General features: G+C 39.9%; 1 protein-coding gene across 2 annotated transcripts in view; it reads right to left on the minus strand.

Moving 5' to 3' along the window:
* The window catches only part of pof1b (POF1B actin binding protein), a 37550-nt gene extending 12940 nt beyond the window's left edge, over positions 1 to 24610 (minus strand). The window contains exons 1-6 of one of the 2 annotated variants that reach the window (XM_004551140.6): positions 24003 to 24610; positions 19309 to 19389; positions 5740 to 6008; positions 2002 to 2035; positions 1140 to 1220; positions 459 to 551 (exon numbers count right to left, since the gene is read on the minus strand). In XM_004551140.6, the coding sequence (XP_004551197.2) occupies positions 459 to 551; positions 1140 to 1220; positions 2002 to 2035; positions 5740 to 6008; positions 19309 to 19389; positions 24003 to 24386 (942 nt within the window). In that variant the 5' untranslated portion in view covers positions 24387 to 24610. The remainder of the gene's footprint in view (positions 1 to 458; positions 552 to 1139; positions 1221 to 2001; positions 2036 to 5739; positions 6009 to 19308; positions 19390 to 24002) is intronic. The other variant, XM_004551141.6, reaches the window with a different exon arrangement.
* Positions 24611 to 25544: the final 934 nt, after the last annotated feature.

Genomic DNA, 25544 nt, shown 5'->3' on the forward strand with positions numbered 1-25544 from the left:
AGAACCATGAGGTGTTGATGTTACGGTCACATTTACACTCCTGACTTAAACCCATTAATACCGAAATTTGAATGTTTAATATAGAAGCATATTGAATGTACCACTATATTTATTCCCCTACAATATTATAAAGTGTTAGCATTTTTTCTTTGACTTTCTTTCTTAGGAGATGTTTGCTTGTTTGTTGTCATGTACTGGAGTTTTCTCAGTTGCTTAAAGATGATCTGACAGCTTTGATTTATACTCCTGTTTGTGTTTGTTACCACAGTTTTTTATTTTCTTTTGCTGTCGCCGCAGAGTCAAACTAGCGGTTCCAGTTTCTCTCCAAGATTCCAAGAAGACACAAAGCCGATCCACCCTACTTTTTATCCAGATACCAAGCACTGTGCTGCAGAGGACAGTGTCTGAGTTATGGTGACTGAGCTGGGACTTGTCTGAAGTGTTTTTCTCCTTCTTACCCGCAGGTCCTCCGACATGTGCATGAGCTCCTCTCTCAAACTGTTGAAGGTGGACAGCAGCAGACGCATGCTCTTATCTGCAGTGAGACGAGTCTGACACACAAACACAGAGAAGGTAACACCAGAGAGGGGACAGAAAAAACAAAGGTGTGAAGCTCAATGCTTTGCAGTCGTAAATATTATTTAAAAAGCACATATTCTGCTGTTTTAGGCGGCCCAACACAGAGGCTACTGGTACAGACAGAATTTCAAACGGTAACTAGTTTGACCTTATTAATGATCTTGTCTGGATATGATTATGAGGTCCAATACACAGTATTGAGCACTTTACTAAGGTCTAACAGGATAAACACAGAGCTGAATCCACTGTCAGAGGCCATAAGAAGATCAAGCTAACCTTCACTAGTCCTGTTTCTTTCAAGAACCTTTTAAATAAGAGGAAGGCTGGAATTCAGCCTATAATTAACTAAGACATGTGGTTAGCTAAGACAGCTGGAGGAATCCCAGCTCCCATCTATCCAAGTACTAACCGGGCCTGACGCTGCTTTGCTTCTCAGATAAGACGAGACCAGGCATCGTCAGGTGACAGGCTTGAATTTGTGGGATTATATTCTCATTGATAGCAAAATGTGTTATTAATTAAACTTGTGTATTATTGGAATCTTTCTGTCTGTCACTTACCTGTAGCAGGTAGCGCATTTGTTGCTTGGTCAGTTCAGTAGCTCCTTTTGGAATCAAAGCCTCCACCTCCTCTTTATCCACCTGAAGTTAAAGAATGACAAAAACACTTTTACTTATTCATCACCTGGCACGTTTTTGCACATGTTTTGGGACTGTCCTGTTGTATCCAATTTTTGGGTCTTTGTGAACTCTGTGTTATCTGAGGTACTGGAAGTTTTTTATGTTCCCAATCCTGGTCTTTGTCTCCTTAATGATACCTCTGAAATCTCCTTAAAACAAATACAATGCAAAATGTTGTTCGCTGGATTCACATCCGCAAAGAAGACTATTACGAGGCAATGGTTCAGTCCTGACATTTGTATGGAATCATTCTGGAGACGATGTCTTATCCGTGTTATTGGTTTTGAACATACCACAGCAAAATTAAATAAAGCTTGACCCACGACTGTCGAAGCTTGGAAAATCTTCTCATCCAGAGTTATCTCCTGGAAGAGGCAATAATTGGTTTTAACTTTGTGTTTTTGTGTTTTTTCTTTGCTGTCCCTATGCCTTGTGACTAATGTTTGCTTTGCTACTGCAGTTTACAGTTGTGCTGTATATGTCTGTACCCCCCCCCCCCCCCCCCCCCCCCAAACCCCGTTTTAAATCAATAAAATGTTGATCACAAAAAAAAACACTTTTACTTTAGTTTTTGTTTCCGAGGACTTTAGTCAAAATCTCTCATATTCTGCAGAAAATGTCTGAAATCTGATTAGTTTCAAGGTTGTGACTCATTTTGACCGCAGCTAATGTTGTTGTGTCTCTCTGAGATCTCCTCAGATTCACTTATCAGTTACTTGTGTGATGGAAGATTGTTTCTCACCATGGAATCTTTTCCCAAATCCATCTGGTGTTTCCTGGAACACAAAGCAAGGAAAACAATGAGTAAAACAGCGTGACTGGAAAGAGCTCCAGTAGGCGTGTTTTGTTCTATCTGAACAAAAACCTGTTCATCTCTGATGATGCATCAACGATTTGGGCTCCTTTTGGTGCACAAACTTATTTTATGGTTGAAAATTTTAATTTAGGACCATACTGAGATTAGGCACCATACTTAAGGTCACATGAAATCTTAGGATCATTTCCTGGTGCTGTGCTTTTCTATGTGTGGATAAGTTCGTGTGTTTTCCTGTGTGCCCAGAGGAGCGCCTGTTGGTGCCACTCTGACTAGCTCCTCTGTCCCATCCATATTCATCAAGGTGTGCGATCTGGCTAATGACAGCTGCAGCATTTTAAAGAGGTTTTCAGCTTTTCATGGAAACATTTCTTGATTATATGAAAACACCCTGAATCTCATCAGACTTGTCAGCGTGATATTTATTTCAGCCTAATTGCTTAGTCTGGACTGTGAGTCAGCGCACGTACAATAGTGTGGAACAAGTAAGTACATCTGTGCTCGGTGATTTAGAGACATGTAGGTGGTTGGCAGGAAGGTGAAAAGTTATGGCTACCCTCTCACTCACCCACACCTCATGAATCAACTGGGTGTTAACTTATTGGAGCTCCATTTCACTCCCTTTGGCCTTTTTAGCAAACCTGACCTACAGTTCATCCTTTTTTCTTACCTTGGTTTCCTGTACTAACATGCAGAGTGATGTGAAAATTAAGCAGAAACTGATGACGGTGAACATGTGCAAAATCAGCATGGGTGATTTAAAATACACGTGCTGTACCAGGTTACGTTTTCAGGTGTACATACTGTGCAGGCACTCCTTATGATTCACAGACAACATGTGTACAGCTATATACACAATTAAAAAAATACAAATCAAAAACTGCAGAATCCACTGTCAGCAATCCCAAAAGCACAAGAAAATTCCAAAACACGTGATCCAGAATGCTATTATCACTCTTGCACAGCTCAAACACAGCACGAAGAATCTTTTGATCAAGTTTTCAATCTGATTTGAAAATGCTTTCCTGTTTCTTTAATGTAAACCATCTCCAACAAAACTCCAACTTGTCACACTCGTGTCCAAAGCACCGAATCTCTCCCAAATGACAGAGCAATCACACAGTTTGCAGGTGACACTGATCACCACAGTTCTGTTGTCTCCCACAGCAGCTGCAAACAGTGCTCACACACTGTATAGATCCAGTGCTGTGGTTCATCTCCATCTTTAGTATATTGATTATAAAATGGGGAGCGACATGCTGGGTGTGTGGATATCTGAATGGGCTTCACCAGAGGTACTGCATGACCTCACCTGGGAATTTGAAGGGGAACTGCGAGGTACTGTAAGGAGATCAGAGACGAGAAACTGCGGGAGTTACGAGCGAGAGAAGCCAACCCGAAACTCGCCTTCAACCTGTTTGAGCATGTTGCGCATGAAACTAATCCAAGCTGCCAAACCCAGTGTCTGTCTCCATGACAATCTCACACAGCTTATCTAAATGGTGTACAGCAGTCCAATTCAAAACGATGTATGCGTATAACATCTCACCTTTCCGTGGACAAACAGAAAGGTGTGATGTTAAAGAAACATCCAACATAAAATTACACATCATCATTCGTTGTTCTGATCTCTCAAAGTTCACTTGAGGAATGAAAACAATTCTTCCGTTAGATGATTGGTGCTTGACGATGGGGTTGCAGATCGTGCAGGTGTCAGTAAAAGATCTCCCACAGGTTTTTTAGTTTTTCATGTCTGTGTGGACTGGAGTCATCATGGAGGCCCCTCCCCTCATGATAGAAAGGTTTCATCATAACGTGGAGGTGAACAACTCCGTAATGGTTTGAAAGACAACTCCCTCTAATGCAGTGGAGCATGACGCATTGGGTAATTTAACCAAAGCATGACACAGATGTTTCTCAGTTGTGCTAAACTCCAAAATCTGGTAGAAATGGAAGATTTCTTTGCGAAAGGCTATTTGTCTGGTAATAAGGACCGGGGTTTCCTTTTGTCCCCTGGTACTTTACTTATTCCAGAGTAAGATATTTGAAATTTCCTCTTCAAAATAAATCCATACTTCTCAGTTAAAATTTTTCTTTTTTTAAAAGCATATCACACAAAATAAAAGCTTTGTGTTTTGACTAGGTCATGGCCAGCTTTGCATTCTGCACTAAAAGTGTTGCAGAGCATGTCTGAGAACCAGACAATAGATGTCTTCATTTCACATCACTGCTTAAATAGCAGTGCAAGAAGTTGAAACAGGGAGCAAGAACGCTGTGTGAGTTTTTTTCATAAACTCATTCTTTTCAAGTAGTTCTTGCATCTGCTTTATATAAGAATAGAGGTTAAAATGCTAAAATTAAATAAAAATCAAATGTAAGCTTGGATTTAACCTCAAATTATGAAGACTCTTCCCTTAGGCTATTTTATTACAAAACACTGCATATAGTTTAACTGCTATGCAAATGATACCCAGTTATATTCACGCCAAAAATATTCCTAAAATGAGAAACATCCTGTCACATCCTGTGATACTAAGAAACTAGTCCACACATCTGGAACAATTGGAATTCCTTATTATCAGGCTTTTTTTTTTTTTTTAAAAACACAGTCTAGAAGGAGAGACTATAGTAGGCTCCAGAACTGAATTTAAAATCCTTCATCTCACCTACAAAGTCTTGAATAATCAGGCTCCATTATATCTTAAAGGATTAGTACCATATCTTACTATCATACCTGAAATCTGTCTGTGTTTGTTCCTTTTTCCAATGCAGGAACTCCTGCAACACTTAAGGGAAGAGGAAAAATTTTATTGACTGACCAACGCGTCATTTTTGCTGTGATTTGTTCCTTCACCAACTCTTCCTACACAATCAGAAGTTGAGCAATCCAAATTTGCAACAAAGAACAAGATATGTCAACAGGCTAAAACTACCAAACTTTATTTTGCTATAAAAGGATTGCATCGTTTTCATTTCACAACCACCAGCACGAACAGGCCATTTGCTACTTGTTTATTCAGTGGTTCTTAAAGTTTTAGAATGGGAGGCGGAGCCTCTCCTCTGAAAACAGCTTCAAGTTTGAATTCAGACGACAGACATCTTATCTACTTTTATGATTATACAGTAAAAAAAAATATTAAAAAGTATATTGTTTTGTTTTGTTTTTTAAATGAACTGAATGAAGCATATCATTAATGCTGGATCAGATGACCCAGAAACATCCATTAGTTATGGCTCAGGCTGTTGGCGGTCTTCCCATGATGCATTGAAGGTTTCTTCTGTGCTCACGTCATTCACTCCCCATGTGTTTTATTACTGTCTTCTCTCTTATAGTGGCTTTTGTCCCCTCTCCCTATGCTCTCTTTTCTTTTCCTTCACTCCCATCGACTAGTTGAGGCGCAAAGCTGCCGTTCTCTAAGCCGAGTTCTGCCAGAGGTTACTTCCTGTTAAGAGGAAGTACTTCCTCCCTATTGTTGCCAAGTGCTTGTTCATAGGGGATGTATTGATTGTTGAGATTTTCCCTCTAATTTTGTGGGGTGTGTAACTTACAATATAAAGCATCTTGAGGTAGCTGTTTTTGTAAATTAGCACCAAATAGATAAAGTAATTTTAATCTTGTGTGTACACTGATGTAGATGTGAACTTAAATGCCTAAAGTTTACTTACTGTCCACGGATCTTGGACACATGCTCGGAGATGTAGGAGTGGATGTCGCAGTTCTTCCTGTAGACATCAGCCAGCAGCTCGCCGAAGTAACGTGTGTCCAGCTTTGTTGGCTCTGGTATCTCCTTCAACTCAGTCCTCACCTCCCTCCTTGAGATCTTCTCTATCACTGGAGGTGGTTTCGACTGTATGACATTAACAATCTCCACCTCCTCCACTTCTACAGCATCCCCCTCCTCCTCTTCCTCCTCCTCTTCTACCTCCAATTCAACCTAGAAGTACCAGGACAGAAACAGATCCATAAGCACTGTGTTTTATCCGAATGACATGATTAAGTCCTTTTTCAGTCTTTTTTCATGGTTAGTTAGCCAAAGGCTCTCGGAAACAGACACTGAATCGTATTCAAGAGAAAGCAGACATTTCTGCAAATCTGGACAGCACACATCAAATCAATCAATGAGTAAATAACGTTCAGATCACAAGTAAAGTAAATAAGTCTGTTAGGTAACCTGTTGGTTCTTGCTCCAGAAAGGTATTTTAAACATTTTCAAAGAAAATCACCAGAAGTGATTTAACACAAATGTAAAGACAGCAGGAAATAAGCCACACAAAGCAATTCAGGACGAGTCAGTATGATGACATGAATCTGTCATCTTTTGTCTGTTTCTCAGCCGATAACTGTAAGGAATGCAATTTTGTGCTTTAAGTAAATTTTCTTCTCAGCTACATGCTGAACACCTGCCAACAGGGATCACGCTTGAAAAGAAAAGAAATCCTTAGCAGACCGAATCACAGCTGCACTAAACGACATCTTAAACCTTTTTAAAGGTTAAATAAACACATTAAAAATTGCAGCTTATTAAACTGCTGCTTCAAAGGCCCCACTATTCTTGAGAGGACTTTCTAGGAAGGGTTAAAAGCCAACTACCAGGAGGCTGCACTCTTTTATTTACATAAGGATTACTTAAATATGTGGGGAGACAAGGCTTGGCTGGCAGTTTGCATTCCAGTTCATGTCTGAAGCTGATGGGGTTAAGGTCAAGACTGTGCAGGACACTTAAATACTTCTGCAGAATTGTCTTTATGGCTTTATGCGAAGAAGAACCATTGTGTTGAAATGCTGAAGGGGCTTCCCTGACCTGCTGGCCTTCACCATGCTGCACTTCCAAACTACACTCAATCAAAGCCAAACACATCTGTCAGCTGCAGCTATGTGCATGTAACAGCAGAGAATTGCAAAATGCTGGCTGTTAAAAAGCACTTATTCACAACTCAACCCTCCAGACCTTCAGTGACATCTTACAACAAGACAATCTCATCTCTGAATCTTTTGAGCTGAGGGAAAGTCCCAAGTAGTGGCTATAATTATTTACAGAGGAACAGAGAGACAGAGAGTGACTGAGAGGAAAAAAACACTAAATGGTTTTTCAGGCATGTTTGTGTTTTGCCCATAATTCGAGACATTAATATTTCATTCAAGTTTACACACGAGGAGAAAAAAACTAAGATGAACCAAATGAGTCGATACTGTCATATTAAATCTTTAAACATGTTATTGCTCAAGAGCTATTATGTACATGGACAACCAGTCATTAACATAATAACTGCACTTTGATTTTATATCTAATTTCACTTTCTGTCCACTACAGGAGAGATATGTTTCACTAATACAATATTTGGCAGGCATTTTCACAGGGATACAGATTTTACAGGAATAGTCAAGCTGTAGTTTTTTAACTTTTTCACAATTTTAAAATTCCATCCATCCATCCATCTTCATCCACTTTATCCGAGGCCGGGTCGCGGGGGCAGCAGCCCAAGCAGAGAAGCCCAGACCTCCCTCTCCCCAGCCACCTCCTCCAGCTTATCCGGGGGGAATACCAAGGCGTTCCCAGGCCAGCCGAGAGATATAATCTCTCCAGCGTGTCCTGGGTCTGCCCCGGGGCCTCCTCCCGGTGGGACATGCCTGGAACACCTCACCCAGGAGGTGCCCAGGAGGCATCCTTGTCAGATACCCGAACCACCTCAGCTGGCTCCTTTCGATGTGGAGGAGCAGCGGCTCTACTCTGAGCCCCTCCCGGATGGCCGAACTTCTCACCCTATCTCTAAGGGAGAGGCCAGCCACCCTTCGGAGGAAGCTCATTTCTGCCTCTTGTATCCGCGATCTCGTTCTTTCGGTCACTACCCACAGCTCGTGGCCATAGGTGAGGGTAGGGACGTAGATTGACCGGTAAATTGAGAGCTTCGCTTTTACACTCAGCTCCCTCTTCGTCACAACGGAAGAGGGTGAATTTTAAAATTGCTTAGTAAAAAGTAACGTACAGCTGGGGCTCTTTGTTTACAGTTTCAAAGAGCAAACAGGGAGGTGATGTTCCCGTTATTTAAGTTTTGACTTAAAAAATACGAAAACTTAAAACTGTGACGAGTTTTACGTTTTAAAGTTTTAACTTTTTTTCATGCATTAAAATGTAAAACTAAAACTAGACTGAACTGTCTGACATGTTTTTAATGTTATAAATCACTAGTTGCACCCTTTCCACCACTGCTTAAAGGCTCAGTATTAACAATTAAATTAATAACACCTTATAAATAACAGTAATAAAACTAATAAAGACTCATCAACAGGCACATACTGTTCAGTTTTTTTCTTTTTATTTTACAGTTCACAGGTATAATTCATCCTGACTTTTATGTGAAAAAAGAACCCTACACAGGTTTTTACTGTCAGTGTGATCATGTTATTGCCTGACTCTGAGCACAGTATGTACTAGCAGGTTTTTTTAAGGCCTACCTGTGACTTGGGTGCACAGAAGTTGCAATGAGTGTGATGTCATGGTTTTGCAATGTACATCTGTGAGAATGCCAGCATCAACATAAAGAGTCTGGCACCACAGCTAAAACAATTCCTATTCCTGCTTATGCATTCTGTTAGTACAGAACGAGTACTTTTTACTTTTGGTACTTTAAAGTACATTCCACTACTAACGCTCCAGTTCTTACTTAAAAAGTATTTTTACGTGTTGAATTCTACTTATGGCACTTTTAAACTCAGGTATTTAAACACAGCAATTTGGCCTATTTGACGACCAACACTGGCGCTAACACTGAAAATCATGGCATTAAAGCTGCAAAAACAGCTACTTTATTATGTTCTAGGACTTTTTTAAAGATTTCTCTGCATTTATTTATTTAAAAACACCTGCGTGAATGATCTTTCCAGAATGGTAAACTCAGAAATTTCTTTTTAAAACTAAATACGTTGGACTAAACAAAGATAAGGATAAGATAAGATATTTCTTCCTACACATCCAAACCGTGGCTGAGCAAAGTGGTTCAGCCAGATTCCACACAAGCTCGAGGGAAGATCACAAGCTGGAATTTCCCACCAAGTGAAGTTCAAAGCATTGTGCCATTGGAGAGTCAGCAGGTCCTGCACAGAGCACTACAGGTGCAGCTTCTTTCACCACTGTCAGAGAGGTGTTTATTCACTAATACTGTGTTGCACAGTGCTAAAGAGAAAGGTGTTTTAAAATGTTTTGCTCATAAAAGAGACATACACAAGACTACAAACAAAAGAACTCTGCAGGATTTTTCTATAATTCATGCAAAAAATAGTTTTTTCCCTCCACACGATTAAACACTGCATACATACACAAAGACATTACTGCAAGGTTGTGTCAACAGATTACATCATAATTTACAGCTTTTACTGATGAACTAGTATTTCAGCATATACGGTACATAAACACTACCAGTGGGAACCTTGGTTGTAATGCGGCAGGTTTCCTTTATGCATGGCTCATATAATAAACTGCTGTGTAAGTCCTATCAGGAAACAGTGGCACAGGAGGTGGGTGTTACTATTGTTAAAATAAGGGTCAAGGAAATTCCAGAGAAGGGAAGAAAAACACATGTAGTGAAACTGTTTAAATGCCTGAAAGACAGCAACAAGCTCAGGTAACTTCTCACAAGCTCTGGGAAGCCAGAAATGCAAGACAATCGCTTACCTGTGTGAGACAAGCCTGACTAAACCAAAAAAACTGCTGAAGTTTCAAAACTTTAATCCCTCAACAGAAAGAAAGGCTTATCTCAATGTTATCTTTAATTTTTGCAAAGTGAAAATATAAACATCCCTCTAATCCTGAAAAAACCCACAGTAAGTTTCATGCGCATGATCTGTGTTACGTACTAAGTTAAGTCTCCCACCTGTTAGTATATTTTATTTGTACCTATTTTATTTTATTATTTTATTTACTTGTATTTATTTGGTTTCTGTGAAGCACTTTGGCCTACATCTGGTTTTTAAATGTGCTATATAAATAAAATTGTATTGTATTATGAGATGTGAGGCACAACAGACAATGAAAGCAGCACAAAAGCATGATAAACAGTAAGTAAAATGCACGTTTTTATATAATAAATCACACAAAGAGCGATTTTGTTTATTAAAACAGGTCCAGCTCTCACGGAGGAAGAAAAAACAAGCGACTCAGATGACGCACAACTCTGGTATTTGACAGGCTGTAAATCCTATCTAGACACTGTGAAACCTCGAGGTTGGTTAATGATCCCACACAGAGCTCAAAGGTCACAGCAGTGCCAAAGACTGGCACTACTTTCTCCTGTTTCTAATTCTTAAACAGTAAGAGAAAAATGGGAAACAAAAGGAATGAGGCGGCTACACAAAAACTATAACAGCGTGGAGGTGGGAGTGTCTGCAGAGAAAAGGAGTGTAGAAATGACTGACGGGCAGATCACTCTGGACACAAACACGACTCTAAAACAAGCCGCTTGCTATCAGCAGACATGCTGGTAATGGCGTGTAATCTATATAATATTATTAGTTTTCACAGGTTAGTGTCAAAAGTGTAAATATCCTCCTTTTTTTAATAAACTATATTCCACAGCTACACTCACCAGTCCCATTTAAAGTGACTTAAATGAGTTGATCTGTGATCTCTTTTGTCTGTAAACATGCACATACAGCTTGGTAGCAATGTGGGTAGTTCCAATGAATAAAATCTCTCACAATGCACGACAGACAACTGGTATGAATGTCACGGTGGATCCACACACTAATTCAACAGTCTTTTAAAGCCACTTCCCACACGTCTTAGATTAAAAAAACCAAAAAAACAAACGGATATCAAAAAGATATAAAACTGCAACAAAATCTTCAAATTGCATACATTTATATATCAGGTCAATAAGTTTAAGGCTCTTTGAGCAAAAATCCAGTTTTTTGCTCAAAGAGCCTGAAATTAAACTTGACCCCTGAGCTCAATGCTCAGTGTTTGTTACAATGTTCACTTTTTTTGTGCTATTTTAAAGCCTAAAAATGTGTTAGCTACTCAAAAATAATACCAGTCAGTATGTCACTACAGGTTAATGCAAATAATCATTAGTTACAGCCTTTCAGCAGTATGAGGGTAATTGCGTTTCATGTTTACCATCTCAAATGGTTGAGGTGCTCCAGGTTGATTTTCTTCTTCTTAACTGGAGATAAGATTGTTTTTACCTGTGATACGAAATCAGGTATTTTAAGTAAACGTGGTTAAAAAAAAGTTGAAAAGGCAGCAGCTTCCTGTTTTGAATGCAAACAAAACTTTTTCAGCCTTCAGTAGCTGACTGTCACGGGCTATGAATGGAGCTTCCACAAAGAGCAGTAACTCAATACATCATCACCTCACTTCTTCACCATGGCAGGCCTTCTGGTCAATGTGTGTGTGCGTCCGTGTGTGTGTGTGTGTGCAGGTCAGTGCATGAGCCACACAGGCTCTCAGAAGCCTGAGTGACTGAGAAACACTAGAGATTGTTACTGGAGAGAGAAGAGTCACGTTACCACACAAGCCTCTTTGTGTGAGTCTCTGTGAGTGCCTTTGTGTGTGCATACTGAAGAAAAAATCCTTATCATGCATGACTCAGTCTGTCTTTTTAAGACTTTTTAAATTATTTAATAAATTTTAATAATTTTAAATTATTATGAATTATTGAGCCAGGAACAGTCAGAAGCCGCATTAAAATGTGGAACTGAGGTGAAGGTGGGTTGCAAAGCTGCTTGCACATAGCCATCTACTGTTGGCAGACTGAAACAGCCTAAACTGAACTTCCTATTGAGACTCATATATAAGTTTCTGCTGAGCAATCGGCCATCATGTGAACGGCAGAGACACCTGCTGATCTGTCGACATCTTGGCAAGCCTGAACAAACATTAAATTAAATTTTTAAAGACATCAGACGTGTAAAATCCTTCATTCACAAAAGTGAGACAAGAGACATTTTAATCTTATTAAAAATAAACATTAAAATGGGATATTATTACAATAGAGTTTAATGCTGTTTTAAGCCAGACCTTTAGTTCACAGTTTTGTCCACAGTTTTCCCTCAGTAGGAAATAAATAACTCCTACACTGGAAGCCACCGAGTAAAACTAAAACAGGAACTCAACAGGATGCATTGAACAGGTGGGATATTTGTTAGCTGGCAACACTGCATGTGTTGGGTTTCCAATTATAGTGCAGGGGCTTCTGTGATTATGACTATTAAGTTTGACCTTTAACAGGTACAGACTGTGTTACCTTAATGATTAGATGCTTGGATGAACCACAGTTTTGTAGCTCAGCAACAGCACTGACATGTAGTGCATGCTCGTGAAGATGGATTCAGTCACTGAAAACAAAAAAGGCCAGCCAAACCACAGTTTGTCTTGAAGGCAAGACGGATTCACATGTGATAGTGATATCCTACAAGAATCCAGCTACACCAGAAAGTATTATTTACACAACGTGTACATCAAATAATGACTATAATTACAAAAACATCTCTGGGCTTTTGGATATGAAGAGGGCAAAAGCTGGGGCTCACTCTGAACAGATCACCAGTCTGTATTTCTCTCATTTATGTGCCTTCAATAAATTGTGAGAAAAAAAGACAACAAGCATGAATGAGATCAACATAGCTGTGCCGGCTTTTTGAACTACAATTGATAAATGACTTTTAATCTGCTAATTTAATGGCAGTTCAACTTTCACAACCCCAAACCAAAACAAAATGTATAAACCATTAGCTTCAAAGAAAAAATAAAACATGACACTGACAACGAAAAAATTTGAAAACTTGAACTTGACTATGAAGTCAACTCAACTGAAAACCTCACTGAAGCCAAAGTGATTGCAGCATAAGGTTATAACTCTGTGTCTGTGGGTGTTTATCAGCAGAGAAGACTGAGGAGCAGATGGTATACTCATGATAAAAAACATGATGCATTTCAGCTCTTTGAAACTTGCTGATGTTTGAAAGGAGTTGACACTGCAGAAAATATGACAGGAAACTCACGTCAGACAGGCTGGATCTGTGTGGATCACCTGTTTGATCAGCTGTTGATCTTTTTAACAAGATAAAAAAGTGGACAGTGATAATTCCTAAGAGATTCCTTAAATTTAAACATTTAAAACATGATATCATCATTCTTGCTTCACCTCAATGTGACTCCCTTCTTCACCATCCTATAATTAGGCTTGAAAACCTCACATACCACACAGCTGTGAGAAAAACCCTCTAAGGAAGCATCGGCGCATAAACCTTCAGAAACCTTCAGCTCAAACACAGCTAATCACATTCACAGAAGATAGTCGCAAAGACTGCATCCTCCACACCAAACATGTCTGTCAACAACCATCCTGCTTAATTACCCATGAACCTGTAGATTTTTCATTTGGCAGAGAATTTTTGTCAGAGCACGAAATACTTCAGGGAATCCTTGAAATCTGATTCTTTACACGGCATCAGAGATGTAGAAGTTTCCATCCATTGTAAAAGACAGAAAAAATGCTGAATGTTGCTTCCACATCAGATATCTTCCTAAGAGAAACTATAAAGCCACACATTAATGCGTTGACCTTTACTATGTGAGAATTTACTATGTGCTTGCTGAATCATAAGTCATTAAATCAGACAGATCTCCTCTTCGGGGTCGTCTCTGTGCACCTCTGCACCCGTTCTAGCCCTGCTGCTATTTTTAAATCACTCCATGCAAGCACATGAAAAATTCACAGGAAGGCAAATCCACAGCCAAATGTTGTCCCTGAGGACTCCACAGTACCGTTCCTTATTAACGGTCTGGTCCTGTGGGACACATGTAAAAACCCTCCTCGTCCTTCTACTGACACATAAAGGTTGAGACAGTTTGACAAATATGTTAAATTTGAGGTTCAAAGTTAAAACAATTACGACATTCCTTCCCAACATTCATCCAAGTCAGAACAGGAGTTCCTTGGAGCTAATCTGCCCTAAGATGACCTTTGAGATGGAGTCTCCAAACCTTAAGATCCCTCCCCTGTTATTCTAAGCTCATATCTGTTTATTTTGGACAACTGTTTTTCTTCTTCATTTTTTCTTTATTTTGTTAAAAAACTGATTGCAACATCTTCTGTCATAAGCATTAATTCATGAAGAAAAAATCAGAGTAATTATGAAAACATTCTTTAGCTGCACCCCTGTTCTCGTTCGTCAGAGAACCGTGTTATGCTCTAAAACTTGCTCCGTGCAGGGAATCCAAGTGCTTTCGCACAAAAGTGGGAAAACATGAACCTGGCAGGGTGAATGAACAGGCCAAAACTACTGCCACACAGACAAAAGCCCTTCTGTTTAATAAAAATGAATCCTATCCTCAAGCAACAAGATTTCGCTTCACATAAAGCAAGAAACACATGTGCAGACATGCTTTTTACTATACCTTGCAAAAGCTGGGGCCTTCATGTAACACATGAATCTGCTACCATGTGAAATTTGCGTTTCATTGCACCAGATGTCACAGTCAAACCCGCTCCCAGGTCATAAATATGCTAATATATAGAATTTTAACTTCAGCCTGTACAGACCTGCAACTGTAAACTTTCATTTGCATGCAAAGCAGTGGAGCGGTGTAGAGTGTCCTACGGTCACTGCACGCTGATTGGCTCTGTGACAGCAGCATTTTAGGTAGTGATGCATTTTAGAGAAGCGTCCCTTGCGTGCCTGTGGAAGTCTGTTTATGTTGTGTGTGTGTGTGTGAGAGAGAATAGGTTAAATGTTTTTCTTCACTGTGGGTAACATTTTCAAAACTGGTCCGGCAACTTTTTTCTCCTTTGATCTTCCCGTGTTTATCGCTAGAATTTAAGCCGAGACTTGGCTGGTGACAAACATGATGTAGGTCACAGCGGTAATGGTTACCTGGTCAGTGCAAAGGAAGCGCTATATTCAGTTTCTTCTCTGTAGGCGCCTGATACAAGTCAGATCTACAAAACAGAGTTTGATCTTGAGAAGATTCAGTTATGCCACACCTTCCATTCAGGGTTAACTGATACTCTTTGTTAATCAGTCGCGTCGTGTTGCTTTTGGAAACATTTTATCTGCTGCTGTCACACACTGTACAGCCTATGAAACATGACTTCATTCAAACCAAAACAAAAATGTGAACAGCCTCCAAAAAGAGTAGCTGGGACTCTCTATCAGTTCATTTAGAACTGAAGAAGCCTTTTGGATGAGAGGTGAAACACACAAGTCCAGTTCTCTTCATTTCAAGCGCTCAACGATTACCTGGATGATGTAGAACCTACACAGATGTGAGGCAGTTACCTCACATCTGTTAGAATCTAACAGATGTGAGGTAACCGCCTGTGCATCTAACAGTCAGATCATAGTATTTAAATGTATATATGTTACCTTACCCTAAAGTAAAAGCCCTTTACAGCTCTTTGTATCGTGCTTTAAGTGTGCATATTTCTATTGTATAGATGGGCATTTTAACAAGATTGATGTGCCTTTGGAGTCAGCCTGCAGAACTGCAGTTTCTAGCAGGTATGCATTGGCTTCACTTTTCAGGCCTGGAGGTTGCAGCTCATGGGTGAATTTCCCTTTACGCTTCAGATTCTACCTCTTATCCACACTGTGCAGCCTCATTGCGCTATGGCTGATGATGAATATGGAAAAAGGTGAGAGGTAAATGACCAGTCTGCCAATTAGCATCTGCATTTGCATCTAATAACCAATCCCCACCGCTCTCAAGTGCTCAGGGAATGTCTTTCAGTCCTCAGATAACAAAGGTCAAAAGGCCTCCGTGACATTCAACAGCACTCCAGCCGTCTCTGCACACTACAAGAATCCATCATGTTTTGGGTTTTGTTTTCTGAACTTGTTCCCCTCCCACGGAGATGGACAATTTTAGCCCTCCAATCTTTCCGGCCTCACCGGTGGGTCCGTGTTCATTACAAACACGCTGTGTGTTGAGAAATGTTTTAGTCAAATTTCCAAGAATGTGTCACACAGTAAGAGTGGCGTTTGTGCTCAAAGTGGCTTCAAATGACTTCAAAAAATGTTAAAAATGAAAACCATCATTAAAGTCAGGAGCAGACTGACAGACATTTCTTTTTCTGAGAAAAAAAAAAGTCAGGTCAACCACAATTTGCTTCATGTCACTTTATCCTCACTAAAAATGAAATCATCAAGAAAGAATTCTTCAAGCAGGTCAAGAAAAGCTGATTAGTAATAAGTTGTCACTGACGAGCTGACGGGAAAGAACGCTGCGAGCAAGTTGGAGCGAAAGCAGATTAGAGGCAGGGGTAACTCCAGGACACTCTGCAGATGGTTGATGTACGAGCAAAGACTGTGATTACGAAGTTTTACCTTTTCATATCAAACCATTTTATTCTAAGATTAAGTGAAAAGAAATGAAGAAAAAGACAAAAATACCAAAGAAGACATAGAAAAAGATGAAAAAGTCATAAAAGCAAAGAAAGAACACAGGAAGTGAATGAGTTTGACCAGACGGGCTTCACCGATGCTGATAAAAAGTGGCTTGTGATATTTTCATCAGACTATCAAAACATGCAAATGACAATGCTGTAAGCTTATAAGGCAATGTAGCTACCTATAATCAGGCTGGTACAATATTTGTTGAATTGCAAAGTTTTACAGCATTGGAATAGTTAACTAGGGTTTCATTTACACAAGCCATTTCTTTTTTATCAAGTGGTCAAAAGCAGCTTTACCTTCACAATAAACAAGTCAAAGGTCATAAAAGTGGAAATATGTCAGTGATAAAGTATTACATAACTGTGGACTGGCTGATTAATTTGTTAGTGGACTTAACAGACTTAACAGTGTGTTTAGATACACAGGATTTTCTTCGGCTGTGCCAAGAAAAAATGCCACACCAGCTCGATAAATCAAAGATCCTCCCTCCTGTAACAACAGCCATATACATGACACTGCAGGTTCAAATCAAAAGAATGCATCCACCTACAGCAAAGGCCTCTGGGAAGTGGCCAGACACACCTCAATTTTCACACCCACCCAGCATGGTTTGTCAATGTTGTGACCGTTTCTGGTCCTGTGATTACGAACAAAGTGCTGTGATAACAGTGTGACTGTAAAGCAGGGCGTTGCTGCCTGCACAGAAAGCATGCATGTGCAATGAGTTGCCCCTGGCTGAATTCATTTTAAAACAAAACCAGATAAAAAACAGAAAACACTTGCTATGCTACTGTACTTTGATGAACTAGTGTTCCCATGTTGAGACTGATGGGTGTGTCCCTGCCTAACTGACAGACGAACTCCACACCCCTTCTGCATTTTTCCGTCTTTTTCAATTTTCATGTTGAAGAAACAGCTTTGACTTCAAAGTGTCTGTAACTACAGACAGAAACCAACAATTGTTGTATCAAAAATATTGGACTATGATCAGATTTTTCTGTGTTCAGATTATCAAATTCATAATTTGATTCATAACAAGTTGAAGTCTTGTCTTTTGGGTTTAAATTTTGATTATTTTTTTGTTGCATCAGTGCTGATGCTCAGGTACAAGCAAACAGTCTTTCGGTGATTAGACATCAATGTGCAGCATGTTTCTAACCACACAACTAATGTACATGTTTAAATATTCGCTGAAATGCGGCAGAAACAAAAGATAGATTTAAACGTTTTAACTGTCCAGTCACTCTCTGCCTCACAACTTCACATTTATGTTGAATTACTGTTGATTTAATTTGTATATAACTGTAATGCAGTCCATCCTTTGCGTTTACATGTCAAACACAGTTTGGGGGTTTCCTTGCTCTTGAATGCTTGCAGCATGAACCTGTTGAACTAGACTGTGGTGTGGTGCAAAACCTCTTCTCTCTAAGTTTTTCTTTTTAATCTTGAAATGACACTGTCAGACAATGGACCCACCTCTGACTTGTTATAACAAGCTACAGTCTCATTTGCCTAATGATGTGTTCATCACTGACATGAAATGTCTGTTGGTGGAGTTTCGACCTGTATTCCTATTGCTGCTGACTTTTTTCAAATATTATTCTTATCATTATTTGCACTTTTCGTTCATCTTAACACCATGAAACAAACTAAATATACTTTAAATAGATTTGAAGCTTGTGCTCTTGTAGCTTTAAAATCAGTGATGAGTAGGGATGGGTATCGAAAACTGGTTCTTGTTGAGAACCGGTTCCCACTGTTCCAATTCCTTGGAATTGTTTGCCATTTTTGCAAACGATTCCCTTGTTGATTCCAGTCGCCCCGAATGACGTCACCACGTTGCGGAGCGTCATTTACCTGGCAGGAAACATGTTGCTAAGCGGCTCAAAGGCTCAAAAGTTTGGTTATACTTTACGAGAACGGATGACAACAGGGCAACTTGCAATACTTGCAAAGTAGATATTTCATTTAAGGGAGGAAACACTACGAATATGCAAAAGAATTTGCTCACAAAACACACGATGACCTTAAATGAATGTCATGTTTTTAATTCGCTCCAGACTCGTGAAATCCAACCCAGCAGCAGCGGTAACGTTCGCACGTCCTCTCCCATTAATGCGGCAGGTAAATAATCAACTAACAGTGCATATTATGTTAGCGCGATCTGCCTTATTACAAAACCTGCCATTACTGTGCATTTAGGTGACTATGATGAGAGAGACAGACAGAGTCTGGCTCAGATGCTGGCAGTTCTCGCTGCAGTCTACCGGTAGCGTCTCCTTTCAGGCCAGGATAGACGAATGTCACCGAGCAGTGTCTAAGTTTGTGGTCAAAGGTTGCCACAGCAGATGCCCTCGATTTTCGGTAAGTGAATGTGTTTAATTGTAGGCAGGGACATTACTGGATATTCTTGTGTAATTGCTACAGAATAATTTATGTTATACTTTGTTATTGCTACAGAAGAATATTTATTTTATTATTTTACATTTACAATTTTTTTCCTGGGGACCCTGTGACACCCATTGAAGAGCCGTAGGCTGTGGATCTCTTAAGATCTCACTGCTGGGTTTGTAAGGCCATGTTACCTCTAAATTTCTATCTTGTTCAAAGAGAAGATATAAAACAAAGTTCTAAGCTAATCGACCTTAGTGTTCTCCTTTTTAAAAAAAGAATCGATAAAGAATCGAATCGTTAAACAGAATCGAAAATGGAATCGGAATCGTGAAAAACCCATCCCTGGTGATGAGCTAATGCTTAGGCAGTACAGAGACTTCTGCTTTATAGAGCATTTTGTACCCAGTAAGGAGGCTTTTGTGACTGGGTGAATGTGAGGTCCTTACCTCCTCCTCAACACTTGTCGCAGGGCTCTTGATAGGACTGGTTGAATGGCTGAACACAGATGAAGACTTCCTGCTGGTGCTCTGAAACAGTTGGCAAAAGAGGGAGAGAAGAAAGAAGAGACTGTCAGACATAAAGAGAACTACAAGAGACCTCAGTCCTTGGGACACCCATAAAACCCATTGAACCCCATCAAAATAATCATCATTTATCTTATACTGGGCTTTGAGAAGCCCTGTTTGAAACAAGCTGCACCACTCTGTGATGCAATATGAATCCACTAGTAGAAAAAACTGAATCTGAAACTGAGCCATCAGAGCAGTCAGAAGCTGAGGCCCGTTAGTAACATGAATCTTGCTCTGTTAGACCCAAACATGGCCTCACTGTCCTACAACACTCAACCCCATTTTACTTATTCGTTTCCCAGGTTCTTCCTTGTACTCTTCAAATAAATAATTACATGGTATACAAACTCTATGTCCAACATACAGTGTGTTTAAATAAATCTGAATTTGTGATTTTGTATCATGACCTTCAGGATATCCAGTTCAGAGCACTAATAAATAACAGTGCAAAATAAATGGAGCTCATTGGGAAGTTAAGTGCAACTTGGAAAAATTAGAAAGCTTATTATTTCCCATTTGAGGGCGTCTGCCCAGCAACAACATGCCAGAAATTTGAATACAGCTGCTTTAGCCTTGTATGCTTTAGAAATTTTAAAAAAGGGCTTCCTGACATTGTGAGAATTGTTGACACTTGTTTTTTTTTCACTCTGAAGGCATTAACAAAACCAAAAATTGAATCCGAGCCAGTAAAAATCAAAATACATTCCAATGAGGCAAACAAGCTGTGAATTAGACAAAAAGCGGTCCATGGGTCATGAGGTTTGCAGCTAAGACACAGTAGAAATCTGAAATGCTCAGCTATTTTTCCCCATGAATCTATTGATAATAAAAGTATACACGGATGCACACGCCAATTAAAAGTTTTGCAATGCTTTAAAAATCAGAAAACAAATCGGTACACCAATACACCAGCGCCAGATGTTGTATTTTAAATGAAACATGCTTTACCCATGAGAATCCCTACTTTGTGGCTCTTATTTTTTCCTTTCTTGCCCACTGAGGCATTGAATTGTGATATGTTGTGTGCAATTCTCCAGGATGCTCTTGTAAGTTACTCGAATTCCCATTCCTAATCAGTCAGTCCTATTAAAGTGAGACGTCTGGACAACGAACTGTTTCAAAAATGATGTTTAACCCTTTATCTACCATGGGCCTGCTAGCAAGCCCATTTTACAAGTCCTCTTTAAATGACTGCAACTTCATTACCGTTTCCAACAGAGACAAAATTAAACAGTTTAAGAAAGAAGGCTGTATGGGAATAATCAGTGTATAATGACAGCGCAAGACATTCAGAAGGTATTGTTGTCTGAACACAGACAGAACGAATCCCCTCTGCCTAGATTTACTATGTCTGCTTCTATTCCCTTACTTTCCTGAATGATGAGATTTTAATCTTTTTACAATTTTATAGCCAAGATAAAAAATAGGTATTTGAGGCCTTTATGAATCTTGGTCAATAAAGGGTTAACAAACACCTTTGATGATTACTTGAACTATAAACAATGCAAACGAGTGCCAAGAGTAACATAAAAATGATAAACGGTCAAATACAGCATGTAGTACTACTACATTACTATACTACATGCACAGCCTCCAGTCATTAAGAGCTAACTATAGAGCATGGCAGCTTTTTCTAAAGTGAAAGTCCTGTAAGTTACTGGCACAACAAATCAGCTTCAGCTCCTTCAATAATTAAAAAAACGAAAGACGAAGTTAAACACTCGATCACCAGAGTCTACTTGAGCAGATGTAGATCCCATCAGGTGGAACAATAAATGAGTCTTCAAAAGTCAGGGCGTGCCGCCTCAGCAGTCAGACGGGGTGTGGCAGCACTTCTTTATCACACACGGTGTGAGCACTTAGCTTTCAATGCAGTGGCTTAAGCAGCAGAATGAGCCTGAAATTGTAAGTAGCCAAAGTAAAAAAAGACGCAGAGGAAGTTTTTCAATTCTGCTGCACTTGACGCTAGATATATGAAATAAAATCATCATTAAAGAGGCAGATAAAAATGTAGAAAGCTGATATAATTCAAATGTTTTCAGCCTGCAGCAGAAACCTTGTGTAAACCATTGCAGGCACAGAGGCCAACATATTCAGGAAGCAATTACTGGAGCAGGGAAATGTTCGCTGGCAAGACTTTGGGAATTGGAGGACCACACCGGTGTCTCGTAAATCAACAAATGATCAAGGAAGATTAAGATTCAGAGAAATCGGAGCTCAGGCTGAGTGTACTCAGGTGGCAAAACTCAAGAGACCTAGAGCACACTTGGTAGTGATCATGAGGACGTACTGCTAATGATGCCATATCGTATTTTGCCAGCGACCGAGCTCTAGGCTGTTTGTTTTACTGGCAATGAGCCAAGCTGGCAAAAGTTCCTTAATCCTTGAATAAATGTGGGGAGATAATGCAAGACATTTAAAGCACTTTATTCTTACCTCTACTATAGTAGCTTTGTATACTTCACCATTAAAGTTATTCATCAGTTAGCCCGTGGCTTCTTCTAATTGGCTTCACCTTACAAACTGATGATTTTAACTACAAGTGGATGGTGCTGCTGTTCTCACAGCCAGAGTCATGTGCCTGAGATGACTATTTTCCTTTCTAACTGACCTCATAAAGAGCTAAGAGCAGAAAAAAGTGCCTTTACCTGAGCATTAATAGGAGCCTGAAGCCTGAACATCTGGGTCATACATTATCTGCCTTTTCAGCACAGCAATAATTTACTGGGTAATCAGTTAAGGAAACTAAATACTGTAATCAGAGTATCTAAATCTAAAGAAAAGACCCCCACCTCAACTACTAACAGTTATTCAACAAGTCTACTAGCCCCCTTCTAGAAGATGTTTTGCAGACACGGTACGACGACCTCCATGTGTAGCTTCAATGTGAACGATTGGTTGTGCTCTCTGTGTTTGTATATAATTAACAGAAGTTCTTGCTGTAATACAAGTAAGTATTTATGTACTCATGCATTTCTTTAAAGACATAAAATAATGTTAAAGAATTTTCAACTAAATGATTTCTGGCTTTATTCTGGATATTTACTTTACTCTGCATATTGTTTTTAATCTAATGAAGCGATACACATGACATATTTTCACTCTGCTAAACCCCACTTAAAAAAAATAGCATATGCAGTAGTGATGTGTCGGTCGCGAACGAAACGACCCTTAGAGCCGGCTCTTTTTAGTGAGCCAAGCCGAAAGAGCCAGAATTCCCATCACTAATATGCAGTATAATGGATTGCATTTATATAGCGCTTTTCAGGGCCCTCGAGGCGCTTTACAATTCCACTATTCATTCACTCTCGCACTGGTGGAGGCAAGCTACAGTTGTAGCCACAGCTGCCCTGGGGCAGACTGACAGAGGCTGCCATATCGACCCCTCTGGCCATCACCAGTAGGTGATAGGTGACCGAGACTGTCCGAGCCGGGGCTCGAACCCGCAACCTTCCGGTTACAAGACAAACTGCCAACTCTTTGAGCCACGATCGTCCGTATTAAATGGGAAAGGCTCAATTTTATATTTACATAGTAAAAATATAAATTCCTCCTTCATGCCAGCAAATCAGAAAAAGTGTCTTCAACTGCACAAACATCACCTCAGCCTTGAGAAAATTTACAGCACAGTGAGAGAAATGAGAAGCTGATGCCATATTAGGAACATGCTTACATGGCTAATGCTTTCCTGATGGCTGACCCATACTATCTGCACACAGCAGCCTCCCTGCTCTGATAGCTGACTGCAACTTAAACCAATCACCCATCTAAAGATGCTTAACAGCCATGTGTGAGCAGAAACTGATTTACACCAACACAAGATCTAGTAGATTGCATCAAAACCACCAAATCTGTACTGATACTCATATTTAGCATTTTATGCTTGTGTTTTTATCTCTAATGGGTAAAACGCTTAGTTTTAGTGAGTGAAATCAGTCAGTACGTAGCCCACTGTACTGTGTTAAATAAATTATTTTGGGGGAAATGCAAACATATAACAGTATAACAGTATGAAAAATGTCTAGTTTATTTATATCTAATGTAAATAACAGAAGATAACCGAATGTGCTTTAGAGACACATTTACATTCCAGGCGTCCAAAGAAAATACATTTCAAAATACATGAAAAGTTGAAAGGTGTGTTTTGTTGTGTTAACCAATAATGAGTTATTTAGTGATCATTAAAATGTCAGATGATTAATTTCAAACACACATGGAAAACAAACACAAGTAATATAAAAGCAGTGGTGGAAAAAAGTAATTTTTATATTAAAAAGAAATCCCTGAAAGTGCTGCCTGAAGATATCTGATTTCTAATGAAGCTTCTGCAAGGATCTCATGTTTTGGAAACTCTCTGTGGTGTTTTGCATCACACCAACAAAGAAGAGTTTAATGTGGGTGATTATTGTGGGTATTGCAAATAACATATCTTAAGAAATCTTCATTCTTAGTTGCTGTCAGTAAACCATATTCCTTTTTTGGTTTGACTCCCAGTATTTCTTAGACTTTTGAACTGACTAAATAATAAGAGTTGTGGGGGGAATACTGGTTGAATGCGCGCATGACCTCACCTCTGTCATGCTGAGATCCTGGTACATGTAGTCGTTTTGGTTGCTGATGCTCAGCTGTTGCATATTCTGCAGGTACATCGGGGACACCACCTGCTGCATCACAGGCTGCTGCATCATAGGCTGCTGCATCAGGACGAAGGACTGCTGCTGCTGCTGCTGCTGCACAGGGACCAGGTACCGCAACGTCCCATAGCTTGCGCCGTTTACCGCGTACGGCACCGCGGACACCTGAGACACCTGAGACATCGGTGTCACCGACGACACGGAGCTCCCGGAGAACACAGGGCTGGGGGAGACAAGCCTTGTAACCATCGGCTCCGGAGAGGCCTGTAGATTCCTGAAGCTGGTCGTCGTCGTGATCGTTTTCTTGTTCATCTGAGACATCTTGATGGATCGGCCCAGAACGTCACAAAACCGACGGAGCGACAGCTGAAGTGGGGAAAACGCACAGCGGGATAAAACAGAGCAGGTCTGTCAGCGCTGGCTGGGCGGAGGAGTCGATCCACCCGAGTTTAACTTCCACCTCTGCCGAGCAAAGTCTGGTCAGAAACGTACTGCTTGGAAAGGAAAACCAAACTCTTGAGGGAGGCGGGCGCTCTACTCCTCTGTATGCAAATCCTGGTGTGCGCGCCACAAAGTGGGAGGGCGCAGGGCGAAAACGCTGCTCACGACCTACAAAGTTCAAACTGACTGCGCTTCGTCTCAATGGCCACATAGTTTGTAACCTGTAATAAACGAGTTACCACCACGCCCTGATCTTGGCTGTGCGGGGAATGTGTGCTGCATGCTCCTCCAACACCGCCAAACACTTTACCTGTACACCTGTGCTAAATGCTGAAGAGGTGTTCTCCCTTCATTAATGTGTTGTATGTCAGGTTGGACTTTATATAGGCTGTACCTGAAGAAAATGCAGGTAGCCAGTGAAGTTAGACATTAAAATGATGCAAGTCAGCCGCTAGGCGGAGACAAACACTCACTTATGTTACAGACAAACACTGAACAACTAAAACAATTACACATAATGTAAGTTCAAATGTAAGCACAGGTTTTAGTAAATCAGTGAGTATATATAAACTCATGACAATAAGATGTTGCTTAGTTTTTGTTTATGTGAAATTGGTTGCATAAAATGTTCAGCACGGCTGTAAAATTATATTTGACCAAAGGCAGAGTGTAGAAGTGTTTGCAGTATTATTAGTTTTGTAACAATTTTTTACTCATTAGCTGTGTTTTTATTAACATTTACATCAGGGGTCACCAACACGGTGCCCGCGGGCACCAGGTCGCCCGCAAGGACCACATGAGTCGCCCACGGGCCTGTTCTAAAAATAGCTCACCATAACAACTTACCAGTAAGCTGCATCTATTTTTATTTTTTCTTGCTATTTTTTTTTTTAATCACAATTGCATTGGCGTTAATTTGTTAGAGATAATATATTAAAAAAAAGTTTATTATTAAATATTAGATCATGATCTAATATTTAAATATAAGAGGTTATTTTAATAAAACATAACAAAGAAAAAAAAGATTTTTGAAGTAGA

Source organism: Maylandia zebra, linkage group LG10 (genome assembly GCF_041146795.1).
Source record: "Maylandia zebra isolate NMK-2024a linkage group LG10, Mzebra_GT3a, whole genome shotgun sequence".
Taxonomy (NCBI): domain Eukaryota; kingdom Metazoa; phylum Chordata; class Actinopteri; order Cichliformes; family Cichlidae; genus Maylandia; species Maylandia zebra.